General features: G+C 37.9%; 1 protein-coding gene across 1 annotated transcript in view; it reads right to left on the bottom strand.

The window, feature by feature from the left end:
* Positions 1–21164, bottom strand: part of LOC131066255 (hexanoyl-CoA synthase) — a 179793-nt gene that overhangs the window by 136859 nt on the left and 21770 nt on the right. The window contains exons 2-3 of the mRNA XM_058000981.2: positions 2405–2534; positions 2007–2275 (exon numbers count right to left, since the gene is read on the bottom strand). Coding sequence (XP_057856964.1) covers positions 2007–2275; positions 2405–2534 — 399 coding nt within the window. The remainder of the gene's footprint in view (positions 1–2006; positions 2276–2404; positions 2535–21164) is intronic.

Below are 21164 nucleotides of genomic sequence, written 5' to 3'. Positions count from 1 at the left end.
TGGTCATGAATCTTTTTGTCCCTCGCTTTCCCTAAAAAAGTGTTGCATAAGATCATGATGCTACACTTCACGGATCAAGTAGCATTTCAGACCCTGTAAAAACAGTGAGTACTTGTGTCTATTGTATCATTTTAGTTTTGCTCACAGTTTCCATACATGAGACTTGGTCCCCTTTCTTTTCATTTTGCAAGTTTGTGTGCAAGAAAACAATTGCACATTGAGTGATACGTACAAATCAACAACCCACCACCCATGCCTTGTTTTGGACAAGGCATGCCAAGTAATGCAGCATGGCTATCCTAAGAAGGCAAATATGTATGCACCCAAAATTGTACAGGGCAACATGTCATGTCCAATGATAATGTGAATCACAAATGTACCTACAAGTCATAGTAAAAACAAACATGTGGCAGTTGACATGTGTCTCCAAGGTAAATTCCCACTTGTGAACCTTTCAAACCTCCAATTGCCTTATATATCTTAATTGTTTGTTGCCCATTGTTCCTCATGTTTTTGTTTTATTTTGCAAACTTGACTCTTTTGTAGTTTCGCAAATTCCCCACTTGTTGTTTTCACCGTAAAGCTTTTATGTTTTGTTGCAGTATTTGTCTGTTTACTGCAGTTTTTATGTGTTCAGTGAACTCAGATCAGAAAAAATATACCGAAATGCAATTTGGGACACTAATGAGTTGTTTGCGACAGGTGGGATCAACTGGATTGTCAAAATTTAAAAACATCATAGCTAATTCTTTGGTGGTTGTGGCATCCAAGTTTGATGTGTGGTTGGCTTCTCCACGATGACTTTATATTGTAGAAGTGCTCACAAGGCCTTTAGTATCGGACAATATATTTAGTTGGCAAGTCTTTGATAATGAACAACAATTCTTCAAATTTATGAAGTATTAAAATTATATTGAAATATTATTATAATGGTCATCTTAGTCATTAAGTTAGTATTTAGAAAAACTTCCATTTGTCTTTCGTCTTTAATTAGTTTTAGGAAGTTTCCTTTCTGTCTTTCGTGTTTCTATTCTCAATCATTTCCGTTATAGAAAGATCGTCTTCTAATTTTCCATATAAGGAATATTCCTCTCCTTAATTAATTACAACAGTTAATTATCACTTCAGTCCCTTCGATAGATATTAGAGGAGGATAGGGGCTCACAAAAAAGGATGGAAGAATTGTAAATTAGAAATAAGAACTCAGATTGGAAGTGCTCTTTAGAGCCTATGAACCAGTCAGGTAAGTGTGGCATCTGATCCACCTATTACGAGGCTAAGGAGGCACAAGCAAATAGAAAATATTCAGACAAGGCATCAAAGAAACCGCAAGAGTATAAGGATCTATTCAGGAACAGCGATTCAGATAGAGGCATAGCCTCTCACACATACAAATGCATGGTCTTAAAGATATAATTCAGGAACAACAAGTAATCAAATCAGACTGCATTATTTCAAACAAAACTCCAGAATTAATATCAGATTTGGCCTCATCCAATATAAGAGGAGTGGCATCATTATTGATTACATTCTATCTTCTTCTATTAATATCTAAGTGTTCAATAATCAAAACTATTGTTAATTAATTCAATTTAGAAGCTGTTCTAAAGTAAGTTGAAGGTGGCATAGTTGATATCTATATCCATTTATACAACTTGATTTAAAGCTATTAGTTCCTTGCCATATTGGAGATCTAAGTGTCTCTACAAGGTACATTACAATTTATGTACATTAAGATTTCAAATTTGAATAGGATTCATTTTGATAAATTATGTAATAGACTATCTAAACTAAATTATGGATCAGCAAAAGTACATAGAAACTAAAAATACAGAGAAGTAGGAAACTTGTTTCAAAATCCATCATAAATAGATGGGAAGATAAAGAAAATAAATAAATAGGTCCACACGATTAGACCCATATACAAGACAGATATTTCAAAAGCAATTTTCCTCAATATGGTTTCATGCCTGACCAAGTCTATGGGTTTTGTTTGAGAAGCATACCAAACTTTTAGTCGTAGCTCCTCATACGTGACGACATTTAATGGAAAATCATTCTTTCCTTCATCTTGCCAAATAATAGCCACATCATTGGGTTTTTTCTTACTATTAGGAACCAAGCTAGTTTCAGCAATATTCAACATTGCTCCTGGAAGCCAAACTCCTCCTGGAAATGATTTGTTGTCTTCCTTTGATGAAGTCACATGCAAGATGCGTGAAGGAGGAACATTGAAAGAAATATCCATCTCATGAAATACAACATTCCAATAAATCTGTCAAATAAATCCAAATATGAGTTTTCTATGTTTTTTATTGCTATTATATAATTGATGAAGCCACCTATGAATATATTTAAAACTTCAATGTTGCATCCAAAATCCATCTAAATCATAAGAACTTACCTCAGGGTTTTCAATAGAAAGCTTGTAAAATCTTGAAAAGCTTGCAATCGGATTTGTGTAAGCAGATCCTATGAGCTCTACCCCACGCCTTTGTAATAAACGTCCTATGTTAGTTGACACTGCAATTTCCCTGAAATCATTGGTTACCTTCCGATCAGCTCTTATTTTATCAAAGAAAATGAAAATTGTCATATGTTAAGCCTCTTCAAGTAAACAACATTTTAAACACGAGCATGATGCTGACAAAAAATTAGATTAATGATTTATAGAAGACATAAAATTTAATAATAGAGTAGGCTTTAGGAATTTAACTTGCCAGGGGATGTACTAGAGCAAAAATGATATAAAGACGTTTATGGCAAGCTAAAAGTGAAAAATGAGATTTTGGTTAGATAAATATTTAAATTTAAAAACAACCACTAATGTATGGAAGCTTAACAAAATGACTCATTTTAGTTTTTGCACCGAGGGGTTCAACACTTTGTTCATCAATAACCATGTTGCTCTTGACCTATGGACAGCCTGACAATCTGTATCCATATTTTCTTTGCGAGCTGGATGCAGAAGTATGGAGTGCTTTCAAATACCTCCTAAAGCTCGTAGGCAGTTTTTATTTCTTGGCTTCAAATCCTCAAACTCCCTTAGAATAGTTTTTTAATGCAATTTTTTATTAAATCTATCAGTAACAGTAAGTTAATGTGCACAGTCAAAATGGATTGAGCATATGCCTTGTAAATCTGACTGATCAACAGCCAGTGCCCCAACCACAATGGTTGCTGTTGTATACCTATAACTTAAAAATACAATAAAATTATCAAATTCATATTTTAATTTATCAACAAGGTGTAGGATTTGTGCATCCCTTGTAGTGACCACCCTTCACATGATAATTTCACTTACATCAATAGTATAGTTATTAATTTATTCTCATAACTATTTGTTGCTTGCTTGTCCTTGCTCTCTCTGCTTAACAGTTACAATATTCCACTAAAATTGTAGTTAGAAACAAACATTACATCATTTTTGGTGGTTTTTATAAGCTTAGTGAACATTTGAATGTGTTGGTGTATCCACCCAAAATCAACAATCTGCAAATGATAACCACCTTCACAATGCAAGAGAAGCAATCAACGCTATTCCACCAATGAAAAATGATATCTATATTGAGATGCAAATAATGTGCATATGCCTTGCTTGTAAAGGCAAGGAGAGATCCTGTAGAGGTAACCAACATCCAACAACCAGCAACAATAAAAATTAAATGCACTGAATAACTAATAACTAATAATGTTGGATGCCTGAGTAAACTTAAGCATAGGTAAATGGGTAGTCCAGAGCAGCAATAATCTGCAAAAAAATGCAATTATACCCGATTAATTGTGAATCATGGAGCCAACCGATTTTTTCGTAAAAAATCATTGACCCAATATTCAACAATTTTTCGATTTAAAATAAAGCTAAAATCCCCCAAAAACAGCCAAAAAGATGAAAAGACCATTGCAAAAACCCAATAAATCCTTAAAAAAACTCGCAAAATTAGCAAATCGCTCAAAAATAGCGCCAATTCCAGGACAGAAGTGAGCACAGAATTGGCATGGAAATGGTTTTTTATGTTCCTTTAGTTTTCTTTCCAACCTCTAAAAAAACCTAGATAGAGGACCAAAAGGAGCAATGGTAGTCAACCAAACTTGAAAGGGCCTGAATCTTCCTAAATCACAAGGGCATGTGAAATGGTCTTCAAGTAGCTAACGAATCTTCTCTAAATCGCGGATTCGATATTACACAAGCTCTTTGCATGCTCAGCCCATGGATTTTGCTGCAAACAAATATATAATTAAAATTTTATACACTAATTTTAAAATTATGACTATTATGCACTATTACAGATGACACTTTGAATGGGAAGGAGTGAACCCCTATAGTTTATAATTAATATTATAAAGTAGTTTTAAAATTTAAACTATTATAGACTAGTGTTACTGTGTTATTCATTCCTCATGACAAGAGCGAGTCATCCTAATATAAAAAAATTTCCATTCAGAGTCCTTGTCTTTCTTGTAACACCTTGGTTCAAGCCCTTAGCACGTTTGTAAATCGTCTTTCAATCAAAAAGGTCAAGTTTTAGTAATTGGTTGAACTCTGTGAACACGATGAGCCATCTTGAACCGGGTTCAACAGGTTCATTTAGGTTCCATAGGTTCCTAGGTGTTCGGGAAGGTTTTCATACTAACATTTTCTTCAAGTGTCTTGCAGCGGCTCTTTAAAAGTTTCTTGTTCGGTAATGTGTTACTTCATTTCTCTCTGGGCATTGAACTCATTGAACCAAGTTCAAGAGGTTCAAACGTGTTCAACATGTTCAATATAGCACAAATGGTCAGTAGCTTGGCATAATTAATTTTCTCAGCAAAGATTTTCCTTGAGTGCGGCATACATCTTGAACTACTTGAACGCCAAAGAAGTCTGTTCAGGATGTTCATATGTGTACGAAGTTGGTGGGTCTCGCAGGTTAAATGATTTGATGCTGCATTTATTGCCAAATATGCGGAAGGTGAACCATGTCTTAAGTGACGTCAATCCTTGGCTTTTCGAAGTAAGTAATCATTTTGGGAACTAGCGGTTACTTCAAAAACGCCACCATGCATTCAATGCATGCGTGCGATGTCCAATCCACAAACTTAACACACTCAGACTGACAATTAGAATTATTGCATTTAATGGTTCCGTACCATTGCCCTCAGTATAAGGTATGAAGGATTATTAGTGCTCTATGTTTGTCCCTCGTTGCTGCAGTTTTGTTTTTCCTGGATAGGAGTCTTGTTTGCTGCTAGTCATCGTCTGGTTGTTCAACTGTGAAGGTGAGTCCTTTTCTTGTTCTCTCTAGTAGTTTTTACTTGCATTTTCTCTCTCATAGAAAGGTTTGCTGCAACCAATTAAGCCTTATTGCTTTGAATTATGAAGTCCACACTGCATTTGTTCGGGAATGTTTTTAGCCTTGCATGTACTGAACCCATAGTTAGCGATACCAACCTTAAAGGGGAATATCTTGAGGTTTTAAAAGAGAGGGTGTTCAAGGGAATTGACAAATCTTTTGGTGTGGAGATTTTGAGTAGTGGTCTCATAGAAGCGGCAGCTTTTCCCCCAGCCATTCCTTGCCCAGAATTGATTCGGGAATGCATCGCTAGATACGACCCAGTCTCTGAGACCATTAGGAGAGACAATGGTGAAATGTTTCTTGCCATAAATCGTGAAGTAATTTCCTCCGTCTTCAAGATACCTGATTACCAGTTCTCCAACTTTTCCCCTGCTCAGTCAATCACCGAGTTCAACGTGGACAAAACCGGACACCGTAACAACGTAGCAAAATTCTGGTTGAAGGTTCCTCAAAGAGGTGGTTCCAGGTTACCCAAGAATCCTAATAAGAATCACATGTTGCCTCACATTCATGATGTTATGCTTTTGTTGCACCGGGCCAGAGGGTCTGCTGAAGCTTACAGCTTCGACGACTGGATTTATTGCTACATGCAGTTGGTTTTGGAAGGGAAGCAATATCTTGATTGGGCTGAATTGATTGTTGATTCAATGAGAGAACAACTGAGTATGGCTAAACAGTTCAAACGGAACTTCTTTATGTCTTCGTATCTCTTGTATTGTTTGGCGTGTTAAGGAGTTAGTTGGAATACCAAAACAGCTCACTGAGGAGGATGTTCCCGTGTATAAGTTCTATCCCATGCTGCAAAAGGATAAGGCCTTGCAGGATTTCAGAAGGGTGCACAATGCTTTTCTGGGCGACTTGTGCCATGAATTGAAGAATATGAAAGCCAAAAGAATCTCCGAGGATGCGCAGACATTGATAAAGAGGTTTGGCAGTTTCTATATCCAGTTTCCACGCTTCTATTACATAAGGATAGGCGGTTTTGAAGAGGAGCCTTTCAAGCTCCCTCATTTTTGTTCAGATTGCTTTATTCGAGCGGAGATATGTAGGCAGCTGACTTCTGTAATCAAAAAGGCACAACCCAGGGATAAATGGGAGGGTCATTTTCCCATCCAATTGGGCGTGTTGTCTTGCAGTTCAATGTCCGACGCTTTGAGTATTGGAGCAGATCTCAGGAATTTCAACTTTTCCTTGTATCCTGAAAGGAAAGGTTTTGATAATAAGGGTTTTTCCCGAAGTCTTGGTCTAATGCCATACCTCCCAATGCCACAATTAGAAGACTTCTAGGAAGACTGTAGTGATGAGCTCGAAGTTTTCAAAAAGGGAAATATGAGGATGGTGTTAGAACAAGTTGTTTCATTACAGGTAAAGTTGGACACTAAGGGGCTCGAAGAGGACTATCTAGAGCTATTCGAACCAGGATACTTAGCCCGTGCAGAAATTGAAATGCCTCCAATTGCCTGGGACAAGGAAGAGAAAGATGATATACAGTTAAGGACCAAAGGAGTTTTGGAAAGGACCGCAGCGTGGGTTGCCAAGAAGAAAGCAGCGAAATTAGGCATTAAGTCTAATTCTGCGAGAAGTAATGAGGTCCCTCTACGTTCACCAAAGCGTCTTTCTAACAATGCTTTTATGCCTGTTCATGCAGGTAAAGATAACAAGCCGCCCCAACTTAGACATAGGTCTAATTCAGCTTTGGATTTTTGTGCTCCCCGGCATACTCGGTCCCAAAGTGCCACTCAAAGAAAGATGGATCAAGCAAAGGATACAGGGGTGAAAGATACGATTCTTGATGCCCAAATATTTGAAGTTGAAGACTTGGATAGCGATGTTGCTAATGCCCTAGATTCTCATACGGTGACCGTGGCTATGACACCACCTTCCAAAGCGATCGAAGGAACAACCAGTTCCAGTGCAACTCCTAAGTGGTTGACCACTTCGGTGAACAGAAAGCGGAATTTTTTTCCCATGACTATTCCAATTCAAGAAATGGTCGTTAAGTACACAGAGAAGAGCCCCAAGCCGAAAAGGTTCAAAACCACCGCTCGCCTGGACAATGATGAAGGAACTGGAAAATGGGTCGCTAAAATCGCCTCATACAAACCCAAGGACGAAAACAAGGAAGCTAGCCCCGATGATTTTGAGATCACGAAGGTGGAACTGGGAAATATGAGTAGAGACTTAGACAATCATTTCTTCCAGGTATTGGCAAAGAAAATGCTCACCAAATCGGAGAAAGATGGGCAGGAAAAGAGAGAGCTAAAGCGACACATAAATGTTCTTGCCCAGTTCATCGACAGTATTGGTTGCTTTGGGGCACTCCCAATATCTCATGCTACAAAGAACTTCGACCCAATTTTGCCAGAAAATAAAAAGTTAATGAGTCAAGTTCAACGGGCCAAGAGTATTGCAGAAGTCGTGGAGAAATGGATTGAGGGAATAATCAAGGACGGGGAGAAGTATATCACTGACTCCCGAAAGTTATGTGACGAGATATAGAGTCTTATCGCCGAAGTTCAAAATCAGCTTGTGTCGTAGGAGAAAGAGGAACACAAGTGGCAAAATGTCTTGCCTTTGTTTGCCAAAATAGAAGAATATGGAGTTACCAGGTTTCTGAGGGAACACTCAATCAAACTGGTAGCGGATGAATGTCAGCTCTTTGTGCTGAAGAAAACCATAATGTGGCGGGTGCTTACCTTCAAGTCTATGATCTCCGACACTAAGACCTCTGTTTATGAGCTCCAGGATCTCCAGTGCAGTATAGTTAATGATAACAAGGTGGTTAACCCTGACCATGATTGGCAATTGGGAATTTGCGGGTTGAACACACAGGATGCAATCAGGGCTTTCTGGATAAACATGGAAAAAATCAAAGCCAAGGGTAATTTTACTCCGGAAGATATAACAAGGGTGGCTAGGATTGAGTCCATGACCTTCATTAGAAATGATCAGTTGCCGAAACATGCTGACAAGATGGTGAAGCACCGATGGAATAAGGAGGCGGCGAAGGCAAAGCTCAATGCGATGAAGGTTCCGAACCAATCTATTATTCAGGAACCCACAACCGCCCACGACGCCCGCGAAAGCGGAGAGGATGATGATGATGGGAAAGCGACATAATGCATTGATCTAGGCCCGGTTTCCTTTATTTTTGTAATTTCTCATGTTTATGCAAAGACTTCGGGACATCTGTCCCAAAAATACATCTCGTTGGTTTCATAACTGTTTTGGGGGAGGTCGAGTTTTCAGGGAGACCTTCCTTGTTCTAAAAACTATAAATTAAGGAAAGATAGATAGAATAGGGGTTAGATGTGGTGACAAATTTTGGTTAGTTTTTGTTTTTCCTCTGTCTTGTAAAGTTTCTGTTTTGTAGAAGGAAGAATCAGACTTTTAAATCTAGAATGGAAAAGGATTTATAGATGTATTATCGTGCCTTTGTGGCATAAGAATATATATATACAAAGATCATACTGTTTTTGGGAGAAGGAAAATCTATGGGTTTTGAATCTGTGTAGACACATATCTTTGCATATGCTTATCTAATCAAATAACAGTAATGACCTTTCTATTGCAGAAAATTATTATTTTTCTGGTACTCCTTCCTTTGAGTGTTTGTTTTCTTTTAGAAAAGATTCGTGTTTGAGAACAAATTCGGTTTCTCTTATCTGTTCGTTCCTTATTGAAATTGTGGAAATGGTGTTCTGAACTTTGATTTAGTTACTTTCATCTCTTGTATTGAAAAGATTGGAAAGATTGTTTTTCTCAGAAATATGTGTGAAATATTGGCCTCTCATCCAAGAATGAAGTAGGCAGCCTTACATGCTTTCAAGTTAAAAGCTACTACTCAAATAAAATTAATTAAATTATTCCTTGAATAACTGAAATAGGGAGTTGTACCTAAGGAAAATTCAGAGGGAAGTGGTTTATACAACACTTACCCAACTGTTTAGTGGAACACTTGTCTTTAAAAGAAGGCAACAGAGTTTAAAATTGATCATTTTAAGAAAGGACAAATATGTTCACTAACAACTAGTAGGATATATTAATAGTTATATAATAAATTATAAATTAAAAATAATGTAAAATTTATAATGTATATATTTAATTTTTAATATGTAATTATTTTTAATTTACAATTAATATATTTAATTTTTTCTCAGACAAAGACATACAATTCATTATATGAGCAACATATCCAAAGTGCTCAATGAAATAAATTTGAATGATAACAAACAAGCTTACATACTTGTAATAAAATAGCCTCCCACGCATAATCATTAACATTTGTCTCCACCTAAAATAGTAGTTTCAAGCTGGGTATTGCCAAAAACAATGGCTTGTTAATCTTTTACTCCAACTAAACAAATGCCTTTTGTTGAATTCTACCCCGTATAAAGGACTTACCAATTGCCATTGTGGAATATATAGCATTGCAATTGTGGAAGATGATTTGATAAGCTTTCTCAAATATTGAATTAACCCTACAAAACTCGTTGCCTTGATCACAATTAAAGTCTTGGATCACTTCAAAATGGCTTCCACTTTTAATAAATTCCTAACAGTAGTTGGATCGCTGTCTCATAAGTTTGGACCTCAGACTTAGACAACTATTTAGTGTATTTAGTGACTGCCCTCTTAAAAAGTTGGCTAAATATTTGCCTATGTAATCAGAAATATGAATATAAACAACAAAAAATTATTTTCTACAATTCATGGGTTAAACTTTGTTTTATTTGTTCTCTGTATCTCTATGCTAAGTAAATACCCTTAAGTTTTAAACTAAAATAGATTTTGTCTCTTTTTCTACAATTTTTTACTTTTTTTAAAATCCAATTTTTGCCCATTTTTTCCCAATTAATTCAAAAAATCTTATACTTTTATTTTGCCGATTTTTCCCCCAAACTATTTGCGTTGACATCATTGACTCCAACACTTCCTCTTAAATACAACTTAGGGAGATTATTATGCGATATGGATCTTGGCAACAAAGCCATGTTAGGTACTGTTGATGTGTTTTTCATGCACATGCGAACACAGAATAAAATACCTAAAGGTACCTTATCCTCTCTTGAGCAAAGTTTCCCGACTGTTGAAGATCTCGCGAAAAGGATCAGTCGAGGCAACTCCAAGGTTCTTGTATGTAGGTTCTCTACTCGTGGATAAGCTCTTTGTAGTATGATGTGATTTTGCTGGAATCACAAGGGGACTTATACTTGATGACTAAACGTCTGATTTGCTAGAATCACGAGTCCTATTTACTAACTGGAAGACAAAAAAATGGCAAAAGATGCAAGGTTCAGGAAGTCTACTTTACTACCTAGAATGCGAGAAGATGGATGAATGACTAGGTGGAGTCTTGCTGGGCTGGGTCTCACCATCAGGCTTGAACAATTCGACACCAACTCAATGCGATCTTCTAAGGGGTGCTTCGAATATGTTCAAATCGTACACCATCAGACACTGATCATCATTCAAGATAATGCATGAACAATAGACGTGTAACGACTTAAGATTAAGCTCATTTTATTCCAGTTGACCACGCAAGGCACACTTACCATCAGCAAGAGGCTAGTGGTTTAGATTAGACGGATTCCACACAGGTGCATTCAACAATTTTCTTCATTCAATCTAATCATCTACCATCTAGAATTGAAGATTCAACAAGAAACCATGCATATTGCAAGAAACGACACACTTCACCATTACTTCAATGAAAATGGAGTTTATTTACAATCAATGGCAACAATTTCTTGCCTTGTCCTCCTATTCTACTCTAACTGCTATTCTATTTGCTATTAATCATTAGCTATTCTAACCTCTATGAACTAACTATTCACCTTCTAACTATTAATGACTAACTATTAACTATTTGCTAACCATTATTGACTAACTATTAACCTTTACAAATGAGGAGCCAGGGCTTATATAGCGCCCGCAATACAATTCGATGGCTCAGATCAATTTGAGATCAATGGCCAAGATTTTACAATGAAACCCTAATTAGGGTTTGTTACAATCAACTTAATTCTGACCAATGAAATAATTGCATTATTTGGACACATGTCTTCTCTGGAATATTCGACCAATGGATAGCCGAGGTAGGTACATCGAAGTTTGTGCCACCTTTAATGAGCTAGGTACATTGAATCTGGACATGCTGAGGTGGACCAACCTGAATGGAGGAGTGATGACTGGGATGCCACCTTGTCCAACACTTGGTTGATGCTCAATTTGGTGATGCCTTCCTTCAAATGCTGGACTGGAAGATAGATGGAGAAGGTCGCCCTTAATGATGCTGGGCTGGAGGAGATCGTCCTTGTCCTGACTTGATCTTCTTTGATGAGGGTCTGCCAAGTAGTTGATCCTCCGGCTCTGGGGGTCGCCATTTGATGCCTACACAAAAGATTAAAGTTAGTCTTTGAGCATCATACCTTAAAGCATAGAATTTAAGACCTTTCAAGGGAATAATTCAAAACATTAATTTGAAAATGACATGATAAATCAAGAATTCTAAATTTTCAAATTAATTATGAATGGAAATTAGATTTTTCAAGACTTAGACTTTAAAAGATTGCTATAGAAATCAAAACAAGTCTTGAATAAGAACTTCAAAATGATTCTTCATACCTCCTCTTGGAATGCTTAACTATGAACCTTAGAAAATGGAAGGAAGAAGATCAGATTTTGCTGGACAAAAATTAAATTCCTGGCCCTCCTTGGATGAACTACACCTCAATTAGCCTTCAAAAGAGCTTCACCTTCACTAGCCTCCAACACTTAGCAAGGAATTCTAGAAATTTAGCTTCCAACTTAGTAAGAAATTCGCCTCCAATCTACCAGATTTCGCTCCTCCAATCTGCTCTTCTTAATTCGCATAAGAAGGAATGAATGAATGATTTGAATTCACCACAAAGCATCTCCCTTAAATAGGGCGCTCACCCTAATTAACCATGAGGCCAACCTAGGTTTTTTAGCAATAAAACAAATAAAATTCCCTTTGGAAAGAGGCCGACTTGCTTGTAAAAGCAAAGAAATGAACTTGAGCACTCACCTTTTATTTTTTTAAATTTTAAAATTAATTTCAAGGCCTCCAAGGTGGATTTTATATTTGCTTTAAGGCTTTAAAAATTAATTAATTCAATTGCAATGGCCTTAATTCATGCGAATTTGCTTTATCCTCCCAAATGTCTTGAATTTGGCAAATTTAGTGAAAATTGTGGGCTAGCTTAGGAATATTATGGTTTGATCAAGGCTTAATAAAGCTTCTTTCCTCCTTAGGCATCAAAATATCCAAAGTGATGGTTTGAACCCCTCATCTAGACTTGCTCACTTCATAAATTGAAATTTTCACAACCTAGATTTGTAAATTCCCATGTCCTTGTCTTCACAATCTTGCAACTTAATCAATCAAGGTTGAATGATAGGTTTTTTTTGATGATTTCGCCCTGGACACTTTGGAAGGGTCAGGAGCGATTTTTCAGATTAGGTCCTGAATACCTTGTTTATCATTTCCAAAATCTCCCGGAGGGCGAGCTTATGTTTGTTTTGACCTAGTTGCATTTCAAACTTTTATCATTTCACATAAGGAAATTAGGTGAAAATGTAAATTTTGCCCTGGACCCTCTGGAAGGGTCAAGAGCGATTTTTTTCATTTTAGGCCAAAATTCACCTTAGTTTGATCATTAAACTCCTCCAAAGCAATCTCCAGGGTTCATTTCTTCCATCACTGGGTTAGCTCATCAAAAACTTTGAAGGAAATATTGCATTTTAGGGAATTTCGCTCTGGACCCTCTGGAAGGGTCAAGAGCGAAATTCTCTCCTGAGCTCAAAATTCTCATTTTTGAAGGTCCAAAACCTCTTCAAGGCATTCCAAATAGGTTCTTTCCTTGTAGTCCAGGCTTAGTCTCACTCAAATTCGGGAGAAAAAGGTGATTTTAGGGTTTTTCGCCCTGGACCCTCTGGAAGGGTCAGGAGCGATTTTCCTTCTCTGACCTAGAATCATCAAATTTTGAAACAAACATCTAATCACCAGTGGTCTCAAAAGCCTTTTCCACCTTGGTCTAGTCTTGCCTTAGCACAAATTTGAAAGGAATGGATAGGTTTTAGGATTTTCGCTCTGGACCCTTTGGAAGGGTCAGGAGCGAAAATCTTGTTTTAGGGCTATCTTGCCATCCTTCCAACTTCAAAATTACTTCCAAGGCATAGAACATCTTGTCTTTCTCCTTCCCATGGTATAAAAACCAAAATATTGTCTTGAATTTGCAAGGAAAACGGGGAATTTTAGAAATTTCGCTCTGAACCCTCTGGAAGGGTCAGGAGCAAAATTTTCATTAGGCTTTCAATTTTGCATTCTTGGCAACCAAAATTCATTCTACGGCAATCCAAATGCCTTCTCACACCCTTGTCCTAGCTTGGTCTTGCCCAAAATTTTGAAAAAACAATGTTTTCAAGGATTTTCGCTCTGGACACTTTGGAAGGGTCAGGAGCGAAAATCACTTTTTAGGCTTATTTCTCTATCATTTCAAGTTGCGTTCACCTCATAAGGCTAGAAAACACTTCTCCTCTCACGTCCAACCCAAGTTTGACTTAATTTTGCAAGGGAAGATAGGTGTTTGAAGAATTTTCGCCCTGGACCCTTTGGAAGGGTCAGGAGCGATTTTCATCATTTCTAGCTTGTTCCCCCATCATTTCATCTTGAATTCACCTCACAAGGCAAAGAAACTCCTCTCTTCTCTCATCCAACCCAAGTTTGACTTGATTTCGCAAGGAGAAAAGGTGATTTTAGGAAATTTCGCTCTGGACCCTTTGGAAGGATCAGAAGCGAATTTCCTATTTTGAGCTTGTTTTGGCTACTCCATTACCTCAATCCAATATCCAAAGGCAAGAACACATCAAAGTCCACCTAACCATGCCATAAACTCAAGAATTTGACCATCTCAAAGAAGAAAATATGAGTTTCCAAGAATTTCGCTATGGACCCTTTGGAAGGGTCAGGAGCGAAAATTTGGTTTTGAGCTAAAATCATCATTCTTTCAACTTGAAACTTCATTGCAAGGTAAAATCTCATCTCCCTTTGCCCTAGGAACAAGGTTTTAAGCCTAAGAAAGGTCAAAAGGTATACTTATAAGGAATTTCGCCCTGGACCCTTTGGAAGGGTCAAGAGCGAAATTTTCATTTTTGTCCAAAATCCTTCATTTTCAATGCTTTCAAGCCTTTTAAAGGCAATAAGAATGTCCAAGCTTCCTTCCAAGGTACCCTGCAAGTCAAAGATTAGCCAAACTTAAGATGAAATGTGCCTTAGGAAGATTTTCGCTCTGGGCCCTTTGGAAGGGTCAAGAGCGAAAATCTCATTCTTGGCTAAATTACTCATTTTTCAAGCTTCAATCCACTTCACAAGGCAAAATTAGATCATCATCCACATTAGGAGCAAGGTTCTTAATCCATTCAAGTCAAGAAGCAAGGTTTATGATGAATTTCGCTCTGGACCCTTTGGAAGGTTCAGGAGCGAAAATCCCCTTTAGGTCAAAATCTTGTCCTTCAAAATCAACCAAACTCCCTCTCAAGGCAAAAACATACCCATTCATCTCCCATCAAGCCAACACCTAGCCAAAATAAGGAGGAAAACAAGAGTTATAAAGATTTTCGCTCTGGACCCTTTGGAAGGGTCAGGAGCGAAATTCCTAATCTTGGCCAAGATCCTGACTTCATTTTCATATTTCTTCATTCAAACAAGCGTTTTTGCCTTCATTCAAGCCTAGGAATGTGTCATAACCCCACATTTTTTGTAATTATTTAATAATTATACCTACCATTATTTAAAAGAAGAAATGACTCCTTGTTTATATTGATATTATTATTATGTTTTTATTATTAAATCCTTAAATTAACTTTACCATAAAATATTGTTAAATAAGATATATACTATAAATATGCAATATAGAACTTAATGCATTATAAATATTGTTATTTTGAAATACGATTACCCTCATGCGGAATTATTAAAACTATGTAATATATCCTTATTGGCAAATCGCATTATATGTAATGCAATGCATTTGGGGAAAAAGTTTAAAAACGGCGCGTAAGGTTAAGCGCTGAGAAGAGACACGAGGAACCAGGGAGCGGTGACTCCAATAGCCACCACCGCTTACCCTTTCTCCAGCAGTCACGACCCGTGGGAAAAGCCGCGCGACCCTCGCGATTGGTATTTAGCATGACACGAGGGGAAGAGGGAAGGTAGACGGTAAGAATTGGATCGAGAGAAGACAAAGGGAAGGCGGGAAGTGCGCAGGTAAGTCATACATCCGCCCCTAAATACTTCTGCAGTAAGCTTAATCAAAATTAGTAGGGTTTCGTACTTAATGTTTGTTGTTTATTAAAACATGGTTGCATAAAAATATGTAATTTATTTCATATAGTTCACAGCACATGCATAGACATAGTGAGAGTATAATGTAGTAAAGATTAATAACATAAATCAATATTTCAACGATAATATATATATATATATAAACGTTTAGGGATATAAGATATGAATAAATTCTCATGAACTAAATAAGATAATAAATAAACTACAATTGTCATTCAAGGAATAAACCACATTATGCAATTAAGAACTAATAGGAATAATCACTACCAAGTAAATAAATAAAGCAATTGCATATCCAAACCCAGTGAGATAGATGAGGAATTAGGCGACAGGGATAGCAGGAACTAGGCCTCTGTCAGGTAGGCCACCCACTGCAGTTGACAAAGGGCTTCTGGCAGTAGGGCCAAGGGGGAGTGTACCGCCCTTGGGCCTGATAAGCGCTACGGGCATCCTAAGGTAGCTTATCCTCTTGATCCCACTAGGAATTAAATATGGAATTGACTTATTGATAACAAATGAACTCAAATGAATTTTGACTAATTACGCCCTAGATGAATTAATCAATCATTAAAATTCATTGTTTACATGTTTTCTTCGATTTGCGAAGTTGGGACATTACAGAATGCATTAGCTCTAGGTTTTGGTCAAAGTAGAATGTCTTATGGAGAATTTCGCTCTGGACCCTTTGGAAGGGTCAAGAGCAAAATTCGCCTTGGACCCTTTGGAAGGATCAGGAGCGAAATTTGACATTTTGGACTCTCCGTCAAGATCATTTTATGGAATATAACATTTAAGTATAAGTTATACTTTAAGTTATATTCCATATATACTTTCAGGATGTTTGAGAGTGGTTTCGAACCTCCAGGAGTTATATTGCAAAATCTAGTTTTTGGAGGATTCTTCAGTTTTCCAGACTTAGTCAAATTTCAGGATCGGGACATTCCAGACTTAGCCAAATTTCAGGATCAGGACATTCCAGACTTAGCCAAATTTCAAGGCATTTGAAGATCAAGATGACATTTCAGACTTCATCACTCACCAACTCGACCTAGCTCGGACCTTCAAGAATGATATCCACTCACAAAGCAAGACACAATTAGCAACGAGAGCAAAACCAGGCCCTAAGGAAGACTCCCAAAGAAACCCTAATTCTGGGGCCTTGTGGACTCACCTTGGCTCAAGCAAAGCCTGTAATCCAATGATCCCCTCGACAGCACTCATCCTACAAAGGCTGACAGACAAAACCCTAAAAGACCTAGAAAACAAACCCTAGAAAGCAAAAGGCAGGGGTCCCCATTTGCAATGGGGTGATGTGTGAATACGTCACAACAGGTACCCATGTACAAACGCAAATGCAATGCAATGAAATGAAATCTCTCACAAGCAGAGAAGGGAGAAAACCCTGTGGGATAAAACTCCTCTCCAAAAGAGAGAAAAGAAAACAAGATGATGCATGTAGGACTCACTAATACCCCCCAAGGCCAGAAAAAGAGGGACATGATATCCCACCCATAATGAAGAAGCTCCAATGTCGATGAAGAATGCTTGGAAACAAAAGATAATCCAATGCCTACAAGAACCACATCTCCCCTTGGGAAGAAACAAGTCCACTGAATGATGAAGAAGCCACTCCATGTCAAATTGAAAGGAGTAAGTCTCCAAATATAAATCTCTAAAATTAAGTAAGGGTCTTCAAGCTTGAATAAGCCACCACATAATCATGATCAAACTCAACAAAGAAATGTGACAAATCAAGTGAAGGAGGAAACTCACCAATATCAATCTCCAAAGAAGATGAGGATAAATCAATAGTCATGCTGAAACTGTCATCAAAGAGGAGAGAAACCCCCTAAAATATGTCTTTGTTGTGACGTATTCACACATCGCCCCATTGCAAATGGGGACCCCTACTTTTTTTGCTTTCTGGGGTTTGCTTTCTAGGTTTTTAGGGTTTTGTCTATTAGCCTTTGCATGTTGAGTGTTGTCAAAGGGATCACTAGGATGGCAGGCTCTGCTTGAGCCGGGGGGAGTCAGCAAGTGCTCCAAGTTAAGGTTTCTTTGAAAGTCTTCCTTAGGACAAGGTTTTGCTCTTGTTGCTAATTGTGTCTTGCTTGAGTTTGAGGAGGTCAATGAAGCTTGGTGAGTGAATATCATCCTTGAAGATCTGAATTAGGTCAAATTGGTGAGTGATGAAGTATGGAATGTCATCCTGATCTTCAAATGTCCTGAAATTTGGCTGTCTGGAATGTCATCCTGATCCCGAAATTTGACTGTCTGGAAAATTGAAGAATCCTCCAAAAACTAGATTTTGCATTATAACTCTTGGAGGTCCGAAACCACTCTCAAACATCCTAACAGTATATGTGGAATATAACTTAAAGTATAAGAAAGAAGAAAGATATAAGGAAATGTCACTTACACTTAGATGTTATATTCCATATATGAATCCTGACGGAGAGATCAAAATGTCAAATTTCTATCTTGACCCTTCCAAAGGGTCCAAAGCGAATTTCAATTTTGCTCCTGACCCTTCCAAAGGGTCTAAAGCGAAATTCTCCATAAGACATTCTACTTTGACCCAAACTTAGAACTAACTCATTCCCAGGCATTATTGAGGGCAAAACACTTGTTTGGATGAAGAAATGTGAGAAATGAAGTCAACATTTGAGCCTAAATGTGAATTTCGCTCCTGACCCTTCCAAAGGGTCCAGAGCGAAATTCTCCCTAGACACCTTTTTTCCTCTTTGTTTGCATACAAACCTAGTTCCTTGGGCATAGTTGGAAGAAGAATGATGTGTCTTTGCCTTTTGAGGTGATGGAATGTGAACGAATGGAGGATTTTTTACCAAAACAAGAATTTCGCTCTTGACCCTTCCAAAGGGTCCAAAGCGAAATTCATTTTTTCTCCATTTTGCTCTTTAACTTGACCAAGTTTGGAGCTTCTAAGGCATGGTTTGGAAGACTTGGATGCATATTTTCCTTGGAGAGGAGGCTTGATGCGATGAAATGGTGAAAATCAACCTAGAATGGAAATTTCGCTCCTGACCCTTCCAAAGGGTCCAGAGTGAAATTCCCTATAGGTCATGTCCTTGGCCTAGGTCCAAAGCGAAAATCCTCATTTGACCCTCTATTTTGCCTAGGACATTGGAAAGACCTTGTTTTGAGCTAAGTAAGTAGCAAATAGACTTGATAGTGATAAGGAGAAATTGGTTAAATCAAGTTTGAAGTGAGTTGAGGAGGAAAGAGGTGTGAAATCAACCCAAAACTTGAATTTCGCTCCTGACCCTTCCAAAGGGTTTAGAGTGAAATTCTTAGAAGACACCCACTTCTTCCTTGACTAGAACAAGATCTTAGTTTCTAAGACATATTCAGAAGGTTTTGACATGTTCTTGCCTTAGGAAGTGAATGGAAGCATCAAAATGTGAAGATTTTGTCCAAGATCAAGAATTTCGCTCCTGGCCCTTCCAGAGGGTCCAGGGCAAATTCTTGCAAACACCTATTTTTCCCTTAGAGGAGGTCAATTCCTTGGTCTTTATGGCGTGGATGGAAGTGAGATAACATGTCTTTGCCTTTTGAGGTGGTTTGGAGTTGGAGAAATGAAGAATCAAGCCTAGAACATGATTTTCGCTCCTGACCCTTCCTAAGAATCCAGAGCAAAAATCTCCATGGACCTCATTTTCTTCCTTGTTTGGCCAAGTTCTTAGTGTCCAAGGCATGTTGGAGGGTAGATTGGTATGTTCTTGCCTTGAGATGTAGTTGGACACATTGAAAGATGAAGATTTTGCCTAGAACAAGAATTTCGCTCCTGACCCTTCCAAAGGGTCCACAGTGAAATTCTTGATAAACCTCTTTTGCTTCCATGTTTAGGCCCCAAACCTTGTTCCTTGGGTGAAGAGTGGTGTATTTTTACCTTGCAAAGAAGATTGGAGTTGAAAAGATAAAGAGTCAAGCCTAGAGTTCAAATTTCGCTCCTGAACCTTCCAGAGGGTCCAGGGCGAAATTTCACAAAGCCACTCTTTTCTCTCAATTTTATGCTAAGTCAAGTATGGCTAGGGTAAATTAAGATGGGAGATGTCTTTAGGCATGACTTTGACTTGTTGGTGATCTTCAAACTTGAAGGAATTGAACAAAAACATGAATTTCGCTCCTACCCTTCCGAAGGGTCCAGAGCGAAATTCTTAAAATCACCTATTTTCCCTTCAAAGCAAGTCAAGTCTTTGGTTGTTATGGCTTGGATGGGTGTGAGGTGGCGTGACCTTGCCTTCGAAGATGAATTGAAGTGAGAGGAATGAAGGGATAAGCTCAAAATAAGAAATTTGCGCCTCCTTCCAAAGGGTCCAGAGCGAAATTCCTTAAAACACCCTTTTCCTTTCATTTTTATGCCAAGCTAAGCCTACACCAAGGTGGGAGAAGTTGGGGGATGCCCCTAGGATTGCCCTTGAATGGATTGTTGCCTCCAAAAATGAAGATTCTAAGCTTGGACAAGGATTTCTCTCCTGACCCTTCTAGAGGGTCCAGGGCGAAAATCCCAAATAGGTCCTGTCCTTGGCCAGGGTCCAGGGCGAAATTTTATGGGGCCTGTCCCTGGGAAGGATTTCAAGAGAACTTCATTTTGATAACTCTTATTGATGATTTAAGGTAGTGTTGATGTGTATTTTGTACATGACCAAACACAGAATAAAATACCTAAAGGTACCTTATCCTCTCTTGAATAAAGCTCCCGAATGCTGAAGATATCGCAAAAGGATCAATCGGAGAAGCTTCAAGGTTCTTGTTATGTAGGATCTCTACTCGTGGATAAGCTCTTTGTGGTATGATGTGATTTTGCTGGAATCACAAGGGGACTTACACTTGACGACCTAAATGTCTGATTTGCTGGAATCACAGGATTTCACTAGCCTAGATGAAAAAAAAGGAAAAGGATGAGGGCGAGGAAAGGATTTAATTCGGACATTAAGAATGTAGGAGCAATGAATAATCTTTGATGAAATTCTAACTAAGTATTATTTTGACATCCCAGGATCATCTCCACAAGGTTAGTGCGATCTTTGGAGGAAAACTTTATGATGTTCAAATCATCGCTACAGGCATAGACACCATCAGGCTGATGCATATCAGTGAAGAAGCGACAATTGAAGTTAAGCTTAAACTGAATGATTCCAGTTGACTACACAAGTCAAGTCTGCAATCAACAAACTGCTAGTAGTATGGATATACGAATTTCACCATCAATCAAACACATTTCTTCAACTCATCTAATAACATGAAATCAAATCTGAGAAGTATAAAGACCATGCAAATTGTTGAATCGACCCATAGATTTCACCATTTCTTCAATGAAGTGTACAAGTCTTTTACAACAACATCTTGGCAACAATCCTTGCCTTCTCTTTCTATTCTACTCTAATTGCTATTCTATCAACTGACTATTCACTATTAGCTAACTATTCACCTTCTAA

This window comes from Cryptomeria japonica, chromosome 5 (assembly GCF_030272615.1).
Source record: "Cryptomeria japonica chromosome 5, Sugi_1.0, whole genome shotgun sequence".
Classification (NCBI taxonomy): Eukaryota; Viridiplantae; Streptophyta; class Pinopsida; order Cupressales; family Cupressaceae; genus Cryptomeria; species Cryptomeria japonica.
This window is presented reverse-complemented; position numbering and strand designations above follow the sequence as displayed.